We start from the raw sequence: 22,831 nt of genomic DNA, 5'->3' as shown, positions 1-22,831 counted from the left end.
GTGCTGCTGTGAGTCTGACTGGACCGAATCAATGCAGGCAAAAAAGATGCTGCTCTTGCTCCTGTGGGTTTATGCTTCCATTAGTCTTGATGGAGCCCGGAACCCGAGATACCGGCTCTAATCTATTTTGGAGGGAATTAATGCTGCGAGTCGTAGACGACGGGCGGAAGATTACTCATCAGCAAACTGAAACAGAGGCCGCGTTTTCCAACGAACGAAACTCGACGAGTGAACGTACCGAACAGTACTGAGCATTTCACTTCATGTGCTGTCACGTGTGATTAAATGGGCTTCCCCTGCTCCTCTTCCCTGTACTCTTCATATCTCTCCACATTTCTGCACGGCAACAGCAACATTTTCATTGCAGATGAGACAGGGATCAGCTAAACTAACATTATCCACCACTGAATGGACCTGCTGTAGGCTTGGAAAGCCAAAAAAGTTGTGACAGGTGTGTTGTGATGTCGTTGATCTTGCTTTAAAGGCCCCAAAAAATAATTTAGTAATTTATCTTATTACTGTGAGTCATTAGATATTATATGAATGCCGAACTCTGTGCACAAGTTTCAAACTATTTATTTGAGATTCAGATTACACTTTCAAATGTTTTGGTTTTGCCTGTGTGCTTTTCGCCCATCTCGAGTGGGCGGGACTCCCTTGAAATAGATGATCACATACTTCCGAGCACCAATCAAATCAGTACCATCTGAATCAAAATATAATGACAGGTGAGTGTTTTTCTTTTGTTTCCTTGTCAGCTCAACCAGACCAAACCTGATCCACAGGTGATGATGAAAAAACTTTAAAAACTTTAATGGTTACATGTTTAGGAAAAAAATATGAAATGTCCATTTAAAGGTGCACTATGCAACTTTTTAAAGGCCGATAAACAAGCAGGGAGTTTGATAAAAAGAAAAGTCTGCAAGAGCTAAGGCCCAGCTCAGACTTCAGGAGGTCAATTCATACGTAATTCTCTTCAATTGGAGGAGAAATCTGGTCTTGGACCTCAGCTGGTACCATCGTTCGGCCCAGATTATCTGGCAATGTGACAGATTAAGTTTTAAACCTCCCGAACATGAGTTTCTAGATGGACTAGAAAGTTTACATTTTAATCAGGCATGTTTTTTCAGTTTTGGTGGGGTGTGACTGTCTGTTGAAGAATATAGGAGGGGAAAAAAAAGGGCCCCTTTAACTATTTATAGTTGCAAGTTCAAAATTCTGCACAGTTTATTCATGTGAAGAAGGCAATTTTTACACTCAGATTACAGTTTTTCTTCAAAATGTTATGTAAATGTTTATGACTTATGTCTCGGGGGCTGGATCTAGTCCCAGGCTGGTAGTTTAAGGATTTTAAAATACAATTACTTCACTCAGTCATAGTATAGTACTGTGTGCAGGGACTTCAAGGAGGTGTTGATACATATTCAACACTATAATGTCATCAATTGTCGGGTGTAGCGTCAAATGGTTTTCCTTAAAAATATATTAATGTAGAAAGTTTGTTTTCAGTCGTCAGTCTTTTCCCTTCAGCCTGCTTTATTCAGCCAACATGTGTGCGCCACCTTGAGGTGAAAGTCTATCACTGAATATGTGCTCATGAGCTGCAGGAAAATATATCTCCCATCGACTGTGAGAAAGTAATTTTAGAGTGAGCTTTCAGACGTCCACACGATTAACTTTCATAATTTCTTTACATTTATTTCAGGAGACATGTAACGTACAATGAATATAATAGTGAGACATCTGTTACAACACAACTCTAACAGAATCATTCATTCACAATTTTACACATAATATCAAGTATATAGTCCACAACATCACGATCACACTGAAGAGGTAAGAGGTGGAAGAAAATGCCTTTAACCCCCTGATAAACAGCAACTCGGTGCATCTGTCCCTTTACCCATGTGCATGTTCCCATTTGATTTATAATCTGTACTGATCACCGTCACATCTGGGGGGGGAAAAGAAAACTTTACACTCTTCGTCGCAGCTATTGGTTAAGTGCAAGTGCAGCACCTGATCGGGGCCCACTGATTGCAACCGCAACATGTTGGGGTAGTGATCTCTAAGTGCTACGCGAGGGGCTGAGTGAAGATGCCACGTCTGCAGAGCAAACCGGGTCCTTCAGGTGTTTTAGGGGATTCCAGTACTGAAGAGGGAAAAATCAAACAATTTAAAATGGACATTTGTGCAGGTCGTGGAATGTTTAAGGGGACGTAAACATCGAAGAATAAAAGGGGTTCACATGACTGAGGCAGACATTCAGAACACGGGCCATTTAATCTGCACTATGTTGCACTGCACTGGGGTTTGGATGTTTGGGAGAGGAGCTGAGACGGGCTCATTCCTCCAGGGTCCGGAAGGAGTTCTGCATGTCCTCCAGCAGCTGGGCGAACTCTGCTTTAATCTTAGCTTCTCCGTCCTTGACAGGGTCCTAAAGAATCAAACGAACATAAACAGGTATCGCATCAACAAACGATGAGTCATTATCTTCAATGGAAACACACCAAGTAAAGAGCAAACATGTACCTTGAACTTCATGGAGCTGATTTTGTACAGCGTCTCTCCCATGTGCTCCTTGATCATGGCCCAGGTGATCTTGTTGTCGCTCTGTGCCGTGGTCTCCACGGCGTGTCGAGCCATGTCGTAAAAAGCGATCATGTTCGAGAGGATGCCAACGGTTTTGTAGAAAGGACAGAACCTGTGTGTAGAGACAGAAGGATGGGTGAAGCTCACAGTTTATGTAAGAATTCAAATTATATTTAATGAAAAGGAACATCAAGTTTAAACTTATGATTTCTTTAGTTTTTAGCTTTTTTTCCCAATCATTTATCACCTCAAAGGCTAAATGTTTTTCCAAAGATTAACGGATATTAATTTGCATACAAGAAGTAAGATCAAACTTTTGCTTTTATTTATGTCTCTTGTTTATTTTTCCATCCATTTGATCTTTTGTTACTCATTTAGGCTGTTTGTTGTTGATATATGTTGTGATGACTATACGTTTGTTTCAGGATGTCTACATCTGATAATGTATTTTGATTTATCTTTTTGTGACCTGGGTGTTGTGTTTGTTTGTGCTTGTTTCTCTTTGTCCTCTGGTGAGTTATCTCATATTTTTGTCTATAAAATCTAAATTAAAAATGACATTAAGGAGAAATATTTACAGAAATATTCCCTTCTCATCCACTAATGATCAAATCTCGCTGCCTTACTTTACTTCACTTAACTTACAATACATTCATTTCTATTCCGTACTTGCTTGAACGTAATCATTTGCTGAAGGCTCATGGCTATATTTCCAAAAATGTTGCTGACTTTTTGTTCTTGTGAGAAAATTCCTTCTTAAAATGTGACTTAAATATGAAATTAAATCTGAAAACTGTCGTGGAGCAAAGATGGGGCTTCTTTATTGATAACAAGATTGTTTCTTTCTTTTTTTTTAAACCCACAGTAAACGGATTCAGAGGTGGGAGAGCCATTCAGGTACGCAAGTGAAAGAGATGTGTTTTGTGGTTGGTGGGATGTTCTGTCTTCACCTGTCGTAGGGGGTGTAACCATTCTGCTGCAGGAAGTCATCTTTAAGGAGCTTAGCAACTTCTAGAGTGATCTTGTCGGACTCAGCGAGAGAAGCCTGTGAACAAAACATTTTTTAGTTGTTTACCAACCAGGCAAGCATGCAAGCAATCTAAATGATTAACTCTTGTTCTTATAAAAAAGCCATATCCATAGAGCACAGATGTAACACATCAAAAACATCAATTAACTTGCAGTAAAAATGTGTGCATTTGAGAAACAAACCAAAAAAAAAGACATATCAAATTAGTTTGTCAGTCACTTGTACTTTCATTAAATGCTTTAATTCTCTGACCTTCACTGAGTATAATTTGGAGATAGATTAATAGCACCAGTGCCATAAATACATACAAACATAGAGGGTGTAAAGACACTATTTGAAGGACATCAGCTGCAACTCCACGCCGTCCAGGCAGAGTGTGATCAACAAGCTCTTCTAAGTATAAACATTGATGTCTGCCTATGTTACATGTAGCCAGAAGTGTGCAGGAAGTTTTATTTTCTCACAATTACACTTTTTTCTAGTTCTGCATTTCACAGATGTTGACTGACAAGTTGATTTTCAGTCCACAGCTTGCGGTATATCATGTTATATAATCTTAACCGGCCTCACCTTGCCGACGAGCTGCACGATTTCTGCCAGGTCCTCCTCCTCCTGGAGAATCTCCTTGGCTTTGGTGCGGAGAGGAACAAACTCGGGGAAATGTTTGTCGTAATATTCATCCAGAGCTCGTGTGTACTTGCTGTAGCTGATCAGCCAGTTTACAGAGGGGAAGTGCTTTCGCTGAGCCAGCTTCTTGTCCAAACCCCAGAACACCTACAAAGACGAAAACATGAAAGATTGACACAGACCTAGAAATGATCCCAAAAACAGAAAGCCAAAGCTAAACATTAGGATGATAGGACATGATGATACGAAGAGACACTACCCATTACTTACCTGAACAATACCCAATGTGGCTGAAGTGACAGGGTCTGAGAAATCTCCACCAGGGGGTGACACACTAAAAGGAATTCAGAAAATGTGATGCAAAGCCAGGTCAATAATTACATACCTTAGATATCTATGAACAATAACGCTATTTTAGGAGGTGTAGCCTTAAAACAACCTAAAGTTCGACTAGTTTGCCAAAAAGACAATAAACTTGCAGTCACTTAAATTTTGGATTATGGAGGATCCTGGCAGGCACCAAAAAACAGGAGTTCTGCAAATTAAGCTAGTCAAATTATGTTTTTTACTGAAAGGAAGTGAAAGTAAGAGCTGCTTAGTGGCAGGAAATTCATTTTCAACCCTCGGTCAACTTTGAAATTATGTCAGTAAGCAGTAATAGTAGAAGCAGTTGTTGTAAGTTAAGGGAATGCATATGCGAAAACATCAAAACCACCAGTAATAAGTCATTTTAATGTACCTGCTGTAAGTCGACTTCAACATGTATGCGCTGCTTTATGCTAAAATATAAAATCAGACTCACGCTCCCACGATGCTGACACTGCCCTCTCTCTCAGGATTTCCCAGGCACTTGACGCGACCTGCGCGCTCGTAGAAGGAAGCGAGCCTGGCGCCCAGGTAGGCAGGATACCCACTGTCTGGAGACAACGACACACACACACAGTTATGAAGGATTCACAACAGGCTGTCTTACAGCATCTTTATAAATTTGTATATAATCAATCACATGTCACAAACTTACCAGCGGGCATTTCAGCTAATCTTCCAGAGATTTCTCTCAGAGCTTCGGCCCATCGAGATGTCGAGTCGGCCATCATGCTCACATTATAGCCCATGTCTCTGAAGTATTCGGACAGTGTGATACCTGCAGAGGTAAATATGTTCAACTAAAAATGCAACGATCACAAACGTAAGAAGAAAAAGGCATTTACTAATGTCAACCACTTCATCAATCAGATGTTTTAAAATGAACTTGGACTAAAAGTGAATTGTGTAATGGTATCTAAAATGAACGACGAGAGTGTAGAATGTGAATGGTTGGTACCTGTATAAATTGAGGCCTCTCTGGCAGCCACAGGCATGTTGGATGTGTTAGCAACCAGCGCTGTTCTCTTCATGATGCTCTCCACCTTACCATCAACCTCCATAGTGAGCTGTTGGAGCAGGAGCAGTGTTATTATTATACAATGTGAATGGACTGAAGATCTGCTCGCGACAAATATTTGATAAAATCACTCATATTTCTCTTAAATCATTTATTCTTCTATAACCTTAAAACAAAGCAGCTGAAAGTGACCCATTAAAATACATTTCCTTTTACCACTTACCTCGGGGAAATCCCGCAGCACTTCAGACATTTCATTTCCACGCTCTCCACAGCCAACGTAGATAATGACGTCGCTGTTGGAGTACTTGGACAAGGACTGCGAGATCACCGTCTTTCCACATCCGAAGGCTCCTGGTATAGCAGTGGTGCCACCCTGCACACAACTATACAGCACCAAGTTCATGTAGTTTCATATGCAGCTAACAGAATTTAATAACAAAACATAAAATAAGTGTTGAAGACTCATTTTATTAGTGTTTAAAATGTAAAATAGAGGCTGAAGTCTTGTCAATATCAATATAGTAAAATACATCATGATTTCTACTACAAGCACATAAAGAACCAGCTGTTTAATGTCTATAGTTATGTAAGCGTGAGTGCACAATGTTCTCTCATGGTCTACTCACGGGAAAAGTGCGTCCAGAACTCTCTGTCCAGTCAGCAGTGGATGATTAGCAGGAAGCTTCTCTGTGACCGGCCGGATTTGTCGCACTGGCCACACCTGCAACGTGGTGAACTTCTCCTTCACGCCTTCAAATTCGAGCTCCAGAACCACATCCTAAGTGCAACAAGAGCAGAAAATCAGTTTGACGGGAAAATTCTGATCCAACAGAAGAAGGGTTTTTGCACCTGGACAAACACTCACAGTGACGTCGTAGTTTCCAGGCGGGGCGAGGTAGGTGACAGTGCCTCTGTTGCGTGGTGGAAGCATCAGCTTGTGCTTTATTAAAGAGTTTTCATTCACCATGCCGTAGATATCGCCGCCTGTCACATGACTGCCAACCTGGAGAGGAGATCACTTGAAATTAGTCAGAGCAGTTGCAGAGGACAGACACAGAACACACTGAAAATTGTATTTGTCATACCCGAAGACTCTGGCTGGGGGTAAATTCCCATTTGATGTCTCTGTTAAGAGCACCAATGTTAACTCCTCTTGGGATGTAGATACTTTGAGTGAGGTCATTGATGTCTTTTAGTGGACGCTGGATACCGTCAAAGATGGAGCCCATGATTCCTGGTCCCAGCTCAACAGAGAGGGGTTTCCCCGTCCGAAGGACAGGGTCACCGACGGACACGCCAGCTGTAGCAGCATGTTAGGGAAAACAAAACTAACTGCAAACATGTTTAAATTCACACTCCCATTTTCTATCATTGAAGAAGCTTTCAAAAATTTTCAAACGTTGTTAATGTTAACTTAGTTTTAAAGAAGATTGTGACTTGTTTTGTCACATGTTTAACAAAGGAAGGTAATTTGGCAGTGGAAGGATACACGTCTCCTCATAGACCTGGATAGTCGCCATGTCTCCCTCTAAACGAATGATTTCTCCCACCAGCTCACTGTGACCGACACGAACCAGCTCATACATGGCTGCTCCTGCCATCGCAGTAGCTGTCACCACTGTTGATTTAAAAAAGAAGGAAAATATAATTAAATGGATCCTTCGAACAAATATTTTGGAATAGGACTATTGCATTTGTCTCCTTGTCTTTTTTTAAAATATTGATTCTATGAAATTCGGTGAAAAGGGATGTAAACCTAGATAAATATCCTGTTTGATTCAGTTCCAGCATTGATCATTGTAATGACTTATATGATGGGCTGATGCAATTGTGTGTACTGTCAGAGAGTTTAAACCATGGTAGCTTGAACTTCAATAGATATTTTAGGCAATGTTGCAAATCAACTAGCTCTGGCTGCATTATGTAAATACTGGATAAGAATGATTAATATGTCAATGGGATGAAGTTTCTTGATCTGGTTGTTTGGTTGCTTTCGTTCAAATATACTGCCAGCATCCGGGCTGTGTGAAAGAACGCACCGCGTCGTCCAAATAAGTAAAGATTTTGTCGTAGAGAGTGTGACTTGTGACACAACAGAATAAACAATAAAGCACAATATGACAAGTAAGGTTGCTGTTGCCACAGGATCTACATCATTATATTGCACAGCCCTATAAGATGCCTCAATTATATAAATGCTGCCTCGGCCTTTAAAAAAATATATTAATTCACTGAAATTCTCTGAAAGGGGATGTGAACCTGGATAAATATTCTGTTTGATTCAGGGATGAAGTTTCTCAATTTGCCAGGTATTCTAAAGAAAACATCAGCACCTGGTTGTTTTACAACATACAGTGTTTTAACTGACTCTCCAGAAAATGACTGTCCTAAAGTGATTTATATCAAGTGGCCTTAGACTTATCAGACGCTGAACAATTTAATGTGGTCATTAGAGGAGAAGGTCAGTAAACCAGACCTGGTCCAGAGACACCATGCACGTATCCGAACTGGCTCTCTCGATCCTCATCCTGGATCTTAGGAAGTTTTGAGGTATCCATCTTGATCGCTTCTGTCCTGCAGAATCCCTTGAGGAACAATGTAGACACAAACACCGTCAGCTCATTTTTATTGAAGACACTCAGTAGACAAACCTTTCACGGCTAGCTTGTGACAAGCAGGCTAAAGTTACAGGGTAAAGGTGTCAGTCTACACAGGCTTTTTAAACACAGTCTACTGCTTCAGACGCAACGATGAAATGGACATTTATATGAGGTCTACACCAAATTATAGAGTGCTCTCTGGGAAATGAATGGTCAAGCTTGACACTGAAAGGTCACTAGCTAACTCAGCTGAGGCTGCGAAACCGTACATAGAGTTCCCTTTAACCCAGGGTTAAAGCCGGGGTAGAGTAAGGTACTACTATTCGTCGCTGGGGATATGTTTGGTAGCCAGATGGCAGCGTAATGTCAGCACTAGCAAAGCTGATTTATGCGTGTGCGCGTATTAGTCAGGTAACTAGCTAGCAAACACTAGCTGCCTACATCATCATCACGAACGGTTATTCACGCAATAATACGATAAAAAGGACTAAGTTAATCCCACTCTTCTCAATCAAAACTCTCACATTACATGAAGTATCTTACCTTATCTAAATATACAGTTCTCCAGGTTTGTCTCTAACGTAGCAGCCAGAGGAGGAGCTTCCTGTGCTAATCACCTGCCAGGCACCGGACAGTCACGGGAAGAAAACATCTCCATTGTGGCTCAACCGGTTTCCTCCGCTCCGCCGTGGTTGGCTGTCTGTAGAGCCAAGATGGCGTCCGAGGCTCTGCAGTTTTCTAGTCGACGATGAGTTCCGCTGGTCTACTCGCCGTCACCAGGTGCATTACTGACCCCTGCTGGATATACTCGAAACGTTCACCCCAATCAACCAACTAGGATAGTTTCAACTCGTTTTAAACGTCACATATTTATACATTTTAGTTGTTTTTTAAATACATCAACCAAGGTCATTTATATTCTGTTTTTTTGTTATGCGACACAAGGGCACTATTTAGATTTAATACCTTTGTACCAATAACTAGCGGATAATAATTACTTGTGCATAAATACTATGAACTGTAATCAAATATGAACAAAGCATTCAATTTAGCTGCTATAGGATTATGTTGCTCAGTGTCTGAGAGACAAAAATAAAAAGATGGTAGAGGAGGAAACAATCACAACAAGATTTTCTGGCTGGAAAAATGTTTAATGAAATGTCAATATTTTCGAAGACACATCACAACAAATAATAATTTAATGGCAGAACAAAGCTGTATTCAGACTGTCTACTACACATACTGTGGGACAGTGAGGCGGTCACAGATTGAGGTAGCAATTACATATTGTGTCATGGAATATAAATCAGTCACATAATATAGGAAGGTGTACATTTAGTCCAAAACATGATCAGGAATGTGTCATTTCACATAGTTCACAATATTTTACTTTATGTTGCAGCACTCATTCATAAACAGCAGGCCTTTTCCAGGAGATTTTGACTTGTCATGGGAAGGAAAAACATAGACCACACAAGAGATTTCTGTTCTTTTTAAGTGTCCCGGCAGATTCACAATACTGAAGCTGCTACATGGAATCCAGCTACCCATTTTATTTTACATTCCTTCTTACTGTGACCTGTTAAAATGTCTTCAGTGAGAAAGTACTGGGTCATCCTTTTCAAGGTCAAAAGCACATTTAATAATTGAAGTGACTGGCATGGTGTGTTAAGGTATTTCATTTTGTTATAAGGAGAGGGAATTTTATTAGACTGTACAATTTTGATGGAAAAAGTTACAAAACTGATGGCTCACATTTCATAAATGATAAAAAAAACTAGACATATATGTATCACAATAAATCAACTGTGTACTGAGGATCTGAAATTTCATCTGTTTCTGAAGAAATGCTAACTCATTTCGTGGCAGCACATCTAACTATAAAGCAAAGAATCTGTCTGTTTTTGTTTCACATATCTCGAGAACCATTCATCTGCTCTACTTCACAATTAGTGTATTTGCTGCTGAGGACCCGAGGAAGTGCAGTGTTGAATCTGGTGCAATTTAGACACACAACACCTTAAATATTAATAAACAGCAACAAAACTCTGTGCAGCAGTGGGGGCGCTGCTTCATGCCTCTACAGACTGGGCTCATTTGTGATCCCTCTCATGTGACCCCATGGAGAAGCAGATGTAAACAAAATAAATGGAGACTGGTGTGGTGCACTAGTATGGCATAGCCGTGAGAACGGAGGTTAAGCCGCAAGAAATGAGTAGTGTCAACACTTGTTTGCTAGCTAATGTTAGCATCAAGGTCAGCTGCTTTAGGAGGCCTCTTTCACTGGTTGTTGCAAGATTGAGTTCCAGAATTTAAATACTAAAATATTGATATTATTATATTTTTGGATTTATTTTCTCTAAAGATCCAATAAACAGATCTTCAGCCATGTAGTCAGTCTGACCACTCGTTTTCCTCCAGCTCAGAGTCGTCTTCAGAGTCACTGTACTCCACAGCAATACGGCGAGACAGGATGGTGGCCACGTCGTTGCCCACCGGCTCCCGCTTGTTCTGCTGCTCCTGCTGCTCTTGAACTTTCTTCAGCTGGATGCCTGAGGGCAAACATGCAGTATATTAAAATAAGATCACATATTGTGCACCTGTCGCGCACAGGGCCACATATAGAACAAAACATAGTTTCGGACAATCATGTCTGCTTCTTTCTGACCAGCAGACAACACTGCCAAATAAAGCGATACCCTGACTCACCTATGCGGATGGCAGACAGCAGGTCACTTCTCGCATCTCTCACAGGTTTTGGCTCACCCCTGCCACCGTCGCTGTGTCCTGCTAGGTGTGAGGATGCAGCTGGGGGAGGGAGAAGTGGCGGTGGGGGACCTGGGGGAGGAGGGACCATGCGCGGCCCTGGAGGAGGTACAGGAGGCAGTGGGAAGCCGTGGCCTACGTGCAAAACTCCATTATGTGTTGTTGGCGGCAATGCACCCGGAGGAAAACCAAAGGCAGTCTGGGCTGATGGGATGGGCGGACCAGGGGTATGAGGTGGGGGTCCAGAGCTGGTTGAAAGAAAGAGGATTATGTTTCTGTTGAAAAGTGACATTAATATCGAGTCTTTCTCAGATTATGCAAACCACAAACAAACATACTTGTAATCTGCAGGTGGACGTATTGAGCCGTTCATTCGGTCTGCAGCGGGGGGCTCCGCTGTGGCGTAGGTTACCCGCTTGTAGTTTACATCAATGCTGTGGTATTCATGCTCCACAGGTGGTGAGGGGTGTGCGTTCCCAGGCACGTAATCATGTGACTTGGCATAATTACAAGCGGCGTGGGCAGGCACCGGAGGGACGGGGTAGTCGGGGAGGTCAGGTCTGGATAAACAATGAGAGACAGAAAGCTTCTCATTCAGATGCTTTCACGTAACCAGATGGTGGGATTTGTTGTTATAAAATCAGAAGTGAAGCTTTACACAACAGAGATATTCGAGTCGCAAGGTCCTATTTAGGAAAATGGGATCTACCCCCCTACTGAAGTCCAGCTTAGATTTCAGTCTTTCTTTCCATCGCTGTCTTAATTTCACTAAAATATTCCAGAAATCTACATTTTGCCTTGATTATCATATTTCTGCATATCGTTCAGTCACACGATTGGTTTAAAGGAGCATTTCCAAGATAAATGTTGCCTCTCGTAGATGTGACAACTAAAGACTGACAGGAAACACAAGGACACAGAGACATGGAGGACATGTTTTGTAACCAGTTGTGTGATTAGAACATTACGTATGATATTTAATTTTCTTCCCCCCATATTGTGTAAAGTAAAATAAACAAATGTTGATTCTATTTAAAAACATATCTGTTGCATCTGTACGCAGAAAAAAGCAAAGAAAAAGTGAGCCCTTACCTGCCATCCGGGGACAGCGAGCCCTCGGACGATGCCCCTCTGCGTAGCGTTTGCGGATGGCGGTGATCTGGGCGAAGCTCCTTATCGAACGCCATCATGTTCCACTCTTGCCTTCGGTTTCGAGCCTTTCTCACCTTCTTCACCTCGCGCTGAAGGGTGCTGCTTTCCACGCTCCGCTTCTGTTCCTGGACGAGGGGGAGAATAAATAATAAATAAATAATTAAATATAAAAAGAAATCAGCCAATAAATACACAAAACATAACGCAGGACTCTGCTCTCACCCTCTGCCGCCGCCTTTCTCTCCTCTTTTCCTCCGTGTCCTGGAGCATTTTCTCCCTCCACAGGTCAAAAAAGTATGACGGGTCTGAGTAGAATTTCATCGCGTCAGTGGAATCCTCCCTGTATTTAAAAAAAAACAACATCCCACATAAAACGAGACGCCTGACTGAAAATGTAACCAATTCAGATGTCGCAGTTTTTGTGCAGCACCTGTAGGAAGTGAGGTTGCTGAGGGGAGGAGGCTTGTCGCTGCTGTTGTGCATCTCGGCCACTGCTTTTGGAGTGCTGTTCTTGGACAAAACCTGCTGGTCCTGGATAGTAGAGCTCCTGAATGCCTTCCTCATGTTTATGTCCTGAAGAGAGACTACAAAACAGTGACAACATAACAGTTAAGTTTTATATAAAAGAAGGTGAGAATACATGAACGATATGAAACAGACAGATTAATTCCAGTAAACTTGAACCAACCCTCCTCCACGCTGGAGTCCAGCTGGGTGACCTTGCAGGCCAGGCGGTCGATCCGGTCCTGGAGTGAGTTGGCGCGCCCGTAAAAGGTGTTAGCCTCGTTAAAAAGCTCCCCAAAAACATTTTCTGCGTGTTTACCTGCAACCAGAGCAAAGAAAAATGAGACGTGAGAACATGAACTCATTGGGAAAACTCCTCACTGAGGTTATAAATCAAGTGAGAAGTAGAGTCGCTTTCTCATATCCTTACATCGATCGAACTACTTTTTGAAACCAGTGAATACTCCCCCTGCTGGCCATTAAAAAAATCGCTATGGTAGTGAGCACACCTATTTTAGACAATAACATGTGGAGTTTTCTGATGAAGTAGACCCTAACTGACGGGTTGTCTTACTACTTCATAAATTAGTCTTTATAAGAGTTCATACAACACAAATACAGCCAGTTCTTTGTTGAACCATCTCATAAAATGTGCATTTGACAAGGAGTGTTTGTACACAAGTGTCCTTGCACGCAACAGCAATGACCAGCACACGTTAAATGGCTCTGATCCACTTTGTGTGGCCACTATCATCAGACCGCTTCCATTTGTGTCTCCGCCCATTCACTCTGCATCTTATCTTCCTGCAATACAAAGCTTTACGGTAAGCTCTAAGCTCCTGTTACTTCACTAAATCCACACACACGCACGCACGTACACACTAATCAGAGGATCCACGGGGCCAGATGTCCAGGAGTGTATTTGCTTCCCGAAACAGTCTTTTCCTCCTCATTTTAGTATGTCAGTGCACCAACACAACAAACACATGCAGGTATAGCCCACGTCATTAAACTAGCCTGCTTCTGTATAGATTTGTTGATTTGAGCCTACAGTAAACAGATAGTTAGTAATGACTACAGTGTTGGATATTGAATCAAACAGTTAGGTACTAACTTCTTTGCCTTTAATGTGATATTCATTTGTCTAACAATCAAGCGACACAAGGATATATGGTGTTGTTTTCTGATAATCACCTTGCAAGGATTAAGAAAATGTAAGCGCTCCTAACACAAAGCAGACGTAAGTCAATATGTCATGGGAAAAATAATCACAGAGCCAAAACAGATCATAACTTTGTCTGGCAACCAAAAAACGTGCAGAGCTTTTGTGTTGCGTTTGTCCAAAGGGTGCTCAAATATTAATTAAGATGACACTGCATGATAAACAAAAATAGAAATATGGAATCGTTACGTGGTGTGCTTTTTCCAGGTTACCTCAGCTGTCACCATCTGTGACTGTAAATGATCTTTGGGGTGATTTTGCTCAAAAGTTGACTTCATGTTACATAAGTAAAGGCAACACTTCACAGTCATTGGGTAAAAGGGTCATGCAGCTCCCTCCCTGCAATGGCCTCGGGTGAATCTGAATGTGTTGTTACACAAACGCAGCTAAATGTGACTCGCTGTGATCTTACTCAGACTACTGAGCTGGCGGATGATGGCGGACAGCGTGTTGTTGGTTACACATTCCAGCTCGTTGCCAATCCCATCAGGCACCGCACCGTGGCACAGATGTCGAGGCTCAATGTTTCTCTTGACCAAAGGCATGACCCCTTCTCACGTCTCGACCACAGCACCTGCTGGGGGACAGAGGACAGATCTGACATTGGATACTCCAACCTGCAGGGTCAGCACATCAATCTGTACTCATAAAGCACCATCACTGGTAATCAGACAAGGCGTGTAAATGCATTAAAACTGGTACTAGTAAACCAATCACTAAAGCAATTATTTACAATTTTTCTGTCCTTTCTTTAAGTCAATAATTTTAAAGGTGTCAACTAAAAAACATCACCAATTATAGCAATGAAAAGTATATTTATTCTAAAGTTAACATTTATTTCAGCAACTTGTTTTTCTTTTCTGTTTTGTTCATATTAGTTTAAAAAGAGCAGTAAAAAGTCTAATGCACAGCATCAAAATCAAAATTAAACCTTTTATGATTTTGTCATATTTCCTGTGTTGAACACTGGGCCACTTGTTGTTGAATGTCACAGTTTATCACCACCGGTTAAAGTGGCACACAACTATTGTTAGTTATTTTTCCAAAGGAATAAACATGCTCGGCAACAGCTGGTTGATTCAGCCAGCTTATTGTGATGGAGGAGACGAGGGGACAACAGACGTGGCAGTTATCAAGTGAATTTGCGAGTCACTTTACACTCTTTTACTACATGATGGACTTGAAACAAGGGATTGAGTCATTGCCACTGACCACAGGAAGGGTCAGCACACAGGTAACAATGAGAACAATTTACTATGACTAGTGTAATTTTCATATTGCGAAACACATTTTTAACAAATATGAACCATGATTGAATTCTGGGGTCTGTAATAAAACTACAAGTTTACCACAGCATGGTGCATTCCATTGTATTTGGAAATTGGAAAAAAACGACCTCCGACATGGCAAAGTTCAATGGAACATTCATCTAAGTTCGGAATTCCAAATCAGAAACTCAGGAAAGGTCTGTGTAGCCCAAGTTTGCTGACAAAAACACCGATGACATCACAGCAGTTTGGCTTTATACATGTTTGTTTGGGAAATGTACAGTTAATCCAACTTGTAGTTGTCATTTTCACTTTCATTCAGTTGATCTGTGCACAATAGACGTCTTTGAGAGTATGCATTTCTTAAAGTACCCCTTACTGTTAAATCAGCTGCTGTAGTTCTTAGCAGACTTGCCAATTAAAAAGCCATTTTGCAGTAAGCATCCATGTTTTTCCAACAAATGCACTGGGACACTTTAAATTGGAAGTTAGGAATACTGACTCGGAAATCCTGACCCCTGACTTGCAATGGAACGCATCAAAGTTGGCCCACCATATGGTTCGATATAGCCAACCAGATGCACTGATTAAAAAAATTAAAATGTATTAAAAATTATAACATATGTTATTTTATTTGAATAAAGTACTCTTTAAATATGTATGTCACATTCGAATGTCACACCAATACAATACAATTCAACATTGATTGCGGTTCTTGGCCCACCATTCATTTTCAGTTTTGGCCCTCAGAGGGCAGAAAGCTGGGACACAAATGTTCTATAATATAAAGTCGCTCGCGCCCAGATTTCCCATAATTCAATGCGTGACCGTTATTCCACCGCTACATGCTAACTAGCCGGACCACTTTAATTAGAGGCTCTGTGAAGCGGCTGTCAGCCACTGAGCTGTCGGGTCCTCTTGACAAAAAGTTAGCACATCTAACATCAGGTAACTTTTTCAACACACGCATGAAACACGGGCTATCTAACAATATGCAAGCGGCACCAGAAAAATGTTGAAGAGATAAGAGTTTAATAATCCTACCATAGAGTAGCCGTTGGGCTAGCTCGTCAGTCGGGTACGTTAATTTCACGTCAGCACGCAGGGACGGAGCGGTGAAAGTTGAGTCCAAGCTGTCTGGTCCAAAATAAACAAAGTGTTTGCTGGCCTGCCGCGGTCCTGTGTTGGACAGTGTCAGTAGTCATCTCTGCAGGGCGGAGAGCACTCTGAAAACAAATCTCTCTGGTCCAAATCACAGCTTGAGCCAGGAAGGGATTTGGTCAGCAGATTTACTTCTGTCATCCAATCACAGTCATTCATCATGCCAGCACTTTGACATCCAGTGTTTTATCTCAGGATTTATTAGTCTCATTTTTATGGGCTGAAAGTCATTAGCTGCCTTCTATTAATACTGATATGGCAGTTTTCTGATTATTTATAGTAACAGCGTATCAAATCAAGACTGCAACTAATGAATAATGCATTGATGAGGGCCTGTTTTTCTTGATTAATCATTTAATCATTGAGTTTAGTCAGATTAGCAACCCAATATTTAAGTCTTTTACTCAATAATTTTTTGTGACCAAGAAGCCAAAACTGTTGCAAAGCAGAATAAAGCAGAATAAAGAAGCAGTGGACACTAAAAGGTTGGACCTTTTCCTCACGGTGGCACATTTTTTGATAAAGCTTCTGACGATTAACTGATTTAACACTGAAAAAGACACAACAACTCAAATGCATAGAACATCTAACATTTGCTAAACGTTACTCCAACGTTCAGAGGTACGTCTTGTACTGTCATGACTATTCCTCATATATTGCAGCCGATCAGAAATATCTGTATTTTATTGAAGCACGCAAGAACAGGCGTCATGGATGATGGATGCACCATTCTGAATATTAAAAGTCGGAATACCATCAACATGATTGAAGCTGATATTTTAAGGCAAAATAGTCACACTCGGCTGCTTAAACCTTGATAAACGTCCAGCACATCTGCATAAACAGCACGTATGTCTATCAGCATCTTAATGGAGACGCCCTGGATTAATAGTGAAATGAGACACTCGGCATTTGATTTGAAAGCTCCACACACACACACACACACACACACACACACACACACACACACACACACACACACACACACACACACTCTCACGCACACACACACACACACACACACACACTGCTCTTTTATCACAGATGGCATCATCTGGATTGCATGATGGGACTACTGTAACCCAGATATCGGGGCTTAAATCTTTATAAGTAGCACACCATGATTTTATAACTCACAGTATGAGAGTATTGCTTGTTTTATAGAGACGTTAAATCCAACTGTCTTACTGTAATGTATGGGTGATGGGTTTAAAGCGCGAGATGAATTCTTATTTGTACTGCTAACAATAGGAGTGAAATTTCAGCTGGAGTCTTGTGAACGTAAGTGGAGACACCAGGAAGTGCCACAGGCCGAAAAATAGTCCAGCAAAAAAACCCCTTGGAATTAAATAAATGAAATGTAACATATTACTGAGTTAACTTATGATTTTATTTAAAACTGTGGACAGAGGTAGGCTAGCTGTTTCATGTCTTTATGCTAAAGTAAGAAAACAGTCTCTTGGCTCCAGGCTGAAATTCAGCATACAGACAGGAGAGTGGTATCTCTATTTATTTCTCCCAACTGGCGGCAAGAAGGCACTATACTACACAAGGTATATTTCCCAAAAATGTTATTATTACTTTAAGTACAGAGCGGCCTGACCACTTGATGATTCAATTTTCCCTTCTGCTGATGAGAAAACTGTGGCAATGCGACAAAAAATGGCAAGGTCAGGAAGAATAGAGGATAAACAGCCACCTCACAATACTAGAAAATATTTGAACGTATATTTTGTTATATTTGAAAGTCAGAATACACCCAGAATCTATTAAATGATAACTCAAGACCTGGAAATCAGAATCATCATAAGGACAATAAGGACGCAGATTATTTAGAAAAATATATCCAAATAGTTTCATGTTAAACCAGCCCCGCCCGATCTTTAAAATAGCCTTCACCATCTTTTTCAACCAGGCCTTAATGTGTAATTGAAAAGCTATTTTCTTTTCCTGACTGACTTTTAGTACAGTATTCTTGAGAGCATCAGTTTGCCGTTAAGCCTGCTAGCAAAGCATTCCACTGAGGGGTCCTCCATATTTTAGACAGTGGCATAATCTCTTGGCCAGCTTCAAAGTATTAACCCCAATACAGTACTTACCCTCCCCATTATCACCGTCATTGACCATGCTGGTTTCACACAATGCAGCCAACCACCAGCTAACCCACTTATTGCCGACCAGCCCAAACACTAACACCTTTATAATCCATTACACCCAGACACCCAGACTGCCTCTCCTCGGATATTTGTCCTCCTATTATGGCTTTCTAGTCCTACTCCATATTGATCACTGCCAATGCCTTGTCAGTTATTACCCAGTGAGAGTAGGTGCCGCATACACACACCCACAAGCACGCATACACACACACACACACACGCACACACACACACACACACACACACGCACGCACGCGCGCACACACACACACACGCACGCACGCGCGCGCACACACACACACACACACACACACACACACACTGAGCTGTGTCATGTACATCAGTGTATATCCTTAAATTTCAGTTTATCTTATCTCTTTCATGCTGGACTGTTTCAGGTTCATGTTACTTCGTGGTATCCATGTCGAGGACAGTCATGAAACATTCAGTGTGTTGGAAACTTTAGACTTAGGTCTCCAAACTGCACTTTGCGCTTACCAGTATGTTGTTAAAGGGCGCCCTCCACCAGTTTTCTTTTCTTTAGGGGTTCTTTTTTATGTCTGAACTCAACTCAAGCCTTAAGCAGTTAATGTAAGCTATGGGAATGTTTAAGGTAACAAATAGCCTCTCTTTGTTTGATTTCAAAGCATCACATAAATAACAAACCCTAGCACTTAACAGGACATGTAGCCCCAACACACTGACAGTAGGTCCATCACTTATTATCAGTCAGCACTTAATGTCACTCGTTACTTTTTTTTTTTTACACCATGTTTATTCTTTTTTTTGGGAGGGGGTTCCAATTTTGTCTTTTTTCTGGGGAGTTTTTCCTTACTTGAATTGGGGGTCTCAGAACAGAGGCTGTTGTAAAGCCCAGTGACGCAATTTGAGAATTATTTTGGGCTGTATAAATAAAACTGACATGACTAACAGTTTGTAGCATAAGTTACATTATGGGAAATGTAGAGTTGAACATTATAGGAGCTTGAACCCTTGACCATTTTTTAACCTGTCTTTTGTGAGTCGGCCAACTTTTTTGGAAGTAAAGTAGCTCGCTGGACTATGACCTTTTAACTTCAACAGTGTGTAGGATTTAGTGAAATCTAGCGGTAACAGTCAGTGGTACCCCTCCCCTACTGTAGCCACTAAAACGGGAAAGGCCCTCAAGAGCTGGTGTTTTATTTGTCTGTTCTGGGCTACTGTAGAAACATGGTGTTCCAACATGACAGACTCCATGTAAGAGGACCCGCTTCCTCTGTAGATATGAAACAGTCATTATAAGGTAAAAAAAAATACTTCTTATTTTCAGCTGATTATATTCTAATGAAAACATAATTCTGAATATTATATTCTGTTTCAGCATATACGTTCTCATAACTCCGCCTAAATCCTACACACTGGACCTTTAAGTCAAATTTTACAAAAAGCTGGAAAATTACACTCATCTGTTCATCTATCATTGCATAGCAAACTTACTGTATTTAAAATTTAACAGTGGCAGCATTTCCTTTTTGTGAGTAAATGAAAATAAATACATGAACAAATACAGTATAGTGTTCGATACTCCACCTTCACTTTTCACATGGTGCCATCTGTTGGTTATTGTTGGTAGCGCATGTGAATGAGCAGTTAATCTATGGGTTAAAATATGCCATTTTAGATGGTTTTAAGCATTACTTAATTTATTATACTGCATTTGAATGCAGTTTGAACAGCAGATCAATAGGAATTCATATTTCCATGACAGGAGAGGCTCTATTTGGCATGTAATGTGTGTACGAATTTCATTGACTTGTTATGGTTGTTTAGGGAAAAGCGCTATGAGGCTTACATGATAAATATGTGTAAATTAATGTATTTCTTCAATGAACAGATCCTGCTTCTGATCAGCTCTGTGAGCGGTGAAGAGGAAGTTAAGGAGCTGCACTTGATTTGACTAATGAGTCCTTCTCTTCCACTCAGACAGCCAGAAATCCCAGGTAAGAGATCAGCTTTTAAAATAACTGAATAATTCATACACACAATACACCTTATGTCGACATAATGCTATTAAAATGCATTTCTTGTAGTTCTTGAGCTTTCAACCATATCACATAGTCATCATCAGCAGAAGGGGTTTGCTCAGTCGTACTGGAGATCTGTTGACATGAGAACTCAATAGTTTTTAGAATGTCATCCATAGCACTTCTTATCTGCATATCTTTATAGTTAAATTTGTTCTTTCTGACAATTTGACATAATAATGACAGAACAATCCCAACCCACCTCAAGGTCCTTTTGACCACATCATGTATCATTTGTTAAGTTTTTAGTTGTTAGTTCATAACTGAAGCTTAGCGTAGATTGATTATAAGATTTAAAAACACCAACTATGGCTGTAAAATAAGTCATATGTATGTACCTTAAAATTATTTTGTGTTGAGATAATTATTTTGACAGTACCTCTTCTCCTCTACATTAACAAATCATTAAAACTCACCATACCTTATCATTATGAAGCTATCATCAAGTAATTATCCAACAGTTTTCTTCTCATCTTGTTTACAATGGGCCTTTACAAAACACAAAACCTTAAATTTTCCCATAGCACAGCGCAGCACACCACACGACAGTGGGAAAAATAATCAGCCGGAGCTTAATGCCGTATCAAAAGCCTCACAGTTCCTGAGCAGCCGCCTTTAGAGGGGGTGACTCTTAGAATGCCTCAGCTTGTTTGTCTCATGGTTTAAGTGGTGCACATAGCCATGGAAAGATCATTAAATCACTGTTTTACCACTTGGCTTAATCCCCATAACAAAAGGGGAAGATACAAAAAAAAAGAGAAAATGGAGAGAAAAAAAGTGGTGGGCGAGATTAAGTGGAAACTTGATGGATCTAAACTGACGGCTCTGTTTCCCAGCGTTGCTAAGGGGAGTTAAGAATCTTGATTCCACATCTCCCAGTGGCTGCTGATCGGACGTTCCCTGTTACCCCTGCAGTGGCCAGCCGCGCTTGTAGTGTCCGCTGCTGTGGCCATCTGCCGGATTACCCAGCAGGATATATTTTTATAGAGAGCATCCTATTCATATCCTGCCTGCAAAGGTTTACATTAAGGTTGAACTCGGGTGCACTTACAATGGCAGATGAAGTAAGCTCTATCCTTCTTACAGCACCCCTCCCCATCTTCTCACTGTTTGGGAGACTGATAAGCAGTGGGTTGAAAGGGGCTACTTCACCATGGCATGAAAGAGGATCTCATGCGATGCCACTGTCTGCTGCTGATTTTTTTTCACGCGCTGACAATAAAGTGGTGCCCAGCATGAAAAAAAACATTTGTATGTGCCAAGTGCGATTGTTTCTTCTAATAGGCATCAACAGGCCAACTTCTCTGTGTTACCATACAGGTGAACTCATTCCTGGGAAAATGTTTTTTTCTTTCTCAGCCTCGAAGGCGCGATGGCGTCCCCCTTTTTCCTCGGCCTAACGGGATTAGTCGTGCCAGTGCTACCCCGGCTGTCACGGTACTGTCTACTTCCCATCTCTCTTCTGGGCCTCTAATGTGATTAACCCATTCCCTGTGGTCCAAATGGTTCTGGAAGGGGGAGGAGGGGGGCATCTCCTTGGCATGTTCCTCCCCATGCCTAACTCACCATCATTGGCACCTTTGTCAGGCAGGAAGGTCCGAGGTCGAAGGTCCGTTAGAGTGTAGAGACAAGTACAAGTGGTTGAGGCCAGAATTCATAGTCTCAGACACTAACAGTGGAAATATAAAATTATTTCTCAAACTGTTTTAAAATATATTAGTAAATAACTTAAAATCTTAGATAGAAAGATGGATAGAAAAATAAATAGAGTAGAGATCCACAGAGTTGAACACTAGGTTCTCATTTTACCTGCTGTGTTTGAGTCTGATCAAGACCTTCTCAAACACCTCACTCATTAATGACAATCTGTTCAGGCTGATTTGTATTAGGGCTTTTGCTTTCACAGACGTCAGCCCTGAATATTTACTGCTTGCTTAAGTGGAGACAATAATGATTGCCTACGCCCATCATCTTGTCAAATGTCACTGTTGCGGGGCTTCGCCTGTTTAACACATGTCACGCTCATTTTCGACTCATCTGTCGCAAGTCTTCTACAGGGCATCTGCTGCACGCAGAGGACCACATGCCCTTTGCCACCGCGCAGAGGGAGAATCCTCCGAAACCAAAGGGCTGCATACAAAACCCTGAGCTGCAATCACCTTTACAGTGGCAAACACTTGTCACTTCATATTTCTACATGTGTGGTGATGAACAGCGTACTGTAGCCTCTCAGTATAATGAGGAAAATTCATTAACATGTGCATGTGGACTATTAATCTGTTAACAAACGAGACTCCTACACT

The 22,831-nt window shown here is 41.2% G+C and overlaps 3 protein-coding genes across 13 annotated transcripts in view; 1 reads left to right on the top strand and 2 right to left on the bottom strand.

Moving 5' to 3' along the window:
• Window positions 1–1,672: 1,672 nt before the first annotated feature.
• Window positions 1,673–8,937, bottom strand: atp6v1aa (ATPase H+ transporting V1 subunit Aa). The gene is made up of 15 exons (XM_030438709.1): window positions 8,780–8,937; window positions 8,113–8,221; window positions 7,126–7,254; window positions 6,722–6,936; window positions 6,502–6,639; window positions 6,263–6,414; window positions 5,857–6,019; window positions 5,574–5,682; window positions 5,271–5,393; window positions 5,052–5,166; window positions 4,520–4,583; window positions 4,193–4,396; window positions 3,543–3,637; window positions 2,533–2,704; window positions 1,673–2,437 (listed from the first exon to the last, which is right to left on the bottom strand). The coding sequence occupies exons 2-15, from the start codon at window positions 8,192–8,194 to the stop codon at window positions 2,345–2,347; spliced, it is 1,854 nt and encodes a 617-aa protein (XP_030294569.1). The 5' UTR covers window positions 8,195–8,221; window positions 8,780–8,937; the 3' UTR covers window positions 1,673–2,344.
• A 429-nt stretch (window positions 8,938–9,366) lies between these two features.
• wasf3a (WASP family member 3a) lies at window positions 9,367–16,400 on the bottom strand. 3 transcript variants are annotated; one of them, XM_030437608.1, is made up of 9 exons: window positions 16,193–16,400; window positions 14,293–14,457; window positions 12,843–12,977; window positions 12,585–12,738; window positions 12,377–12,494; window positions 12,095–12,279; window positions 11,341–11,562; window positions 10,946–11,250; window positions 10,631–10,788 (listed from the first exon to the last, which is right to left on the bottom strand). In XM_030437608.1, the coding sequence occupies exons 2-9, from the start codon at window positions 14,423–14,425 to the stop codon at window positions 10,631–10,633; spliced, it is 1,410 nt and encodes a 469-aa protein (XP_030293468.1). In that variant the 5' UTR covers window positions 14,426–14,457; window positions 16,193–16,400. The 3 variants fall into 3 exon arrangements, with proteins under 3 accessions (XP_030293470.1, XP_030293468.1, XP_030293469.1); XM_030437609.1 differs by having other exon boundaries at window positions 14,293–14,454; XM_030437610.1 differs by lacking the exon at window positions 16,193–16,400 and having other exon boundaries at window positions 9,367–10,788; window positions 14,293–14,425.
• LOC115593906 (cationic amino acid transporter 2) overlaps window positions 15,995–22,831 on the top strand; it is a 91,081-nt gene continuing 84,244 nt past the window's right edge. For 5 of the 9 annotated variants that reach the window (XM_030437606.1, XM_030437602.1, XM_030437600.1 and 2 more), the window contains exons 1-3: window positions 16,001–16,096; window positions 20,339–20,444; window positions 21,888–21,965. Coding sequence is in view for 1 of the 9 variants with exons in the window: in XM_030437604.1 (XP_030293464.1) it covers window positions 20,405–20,444 (40 nt within the window). In the remaining 8 variants the exon portion in view is untranslated. Of the gene's footprint in view, window positions 16,097–20,338; window positions 20,445–21,887; window positions 21,966–22,831 lie in introns of those variants that run through there. The other 4 variants (XM_030437603.1, XM_030437601.1, XM_030437604.1 and 1 more) reach the window with 3 other exon arrangements.

Source organism: Sparus aurata, chromosome 13 (assembly GCF_900880675.1).
Source record: "Sparus aurata chromosome 13, fSpaAur1.1, whole genome shotgun sequence".
NCBI lineage: Eukaryota > Metazoa > Chordata > Actinopteri > Spariformes > Sparidae > Sparus > Sparus aurata.
This window is presented reverse-complemented; position numbering and strand designations above follow the sequence as displayed.

What these genes read in the sequence shown, in the direction of transcription:
- atp6v1aa (XM_030438709.1), bottom strand. Translation starts at nt 8,194, where the DNA reads ATGGATACCTCAAAACTTCCTAAGATCCAGGATGAGGATCGAGAGAGC. An exon ending in GCATGGTGTCTCTGGACCAG is followed by an intron (nt 7,255 to 8,112) that starts GTCTGGTTTACT and finishes TTAAATCAACAG; the next exon opens with TGGTGACAGCTACTGCGATG. An exon ending in CCACATTGGGTATTGTTCAG is followed by an intron (nt 4,397 to 4,519) that starts GTAAGTAATGGG and finishes TCGTCTTTGTAG; the next exon opens with GTGTTCTGGGGTTTGGACAA.
- wasf3a (XM_030437608.1), bottom strand. Translation starts at nt 14,425, where the DNA reads ATGCCTTTGGTCAAGAGAAACATTGAGCCTCGACATCTGTGCCACGGT. An exon ending in GGACTCCAGCGTGGAGGAGG is followed by an intron (nt 12,739 to 12,842) that starts GTTGGTTCAAGT and finishes ACTGTTTTGTAG; the next exon opens with TCTCTCTTCAGGACATAAAC. An exon ending in CGTCCACCTGCAGATTACAA is followed by an intron (nt 11,251 to 11,340) that starts GTATGTTTGTTT and finishes TCTTTCAACCAG; the next exon opens with CTCTGGACCCCCACCTCATA.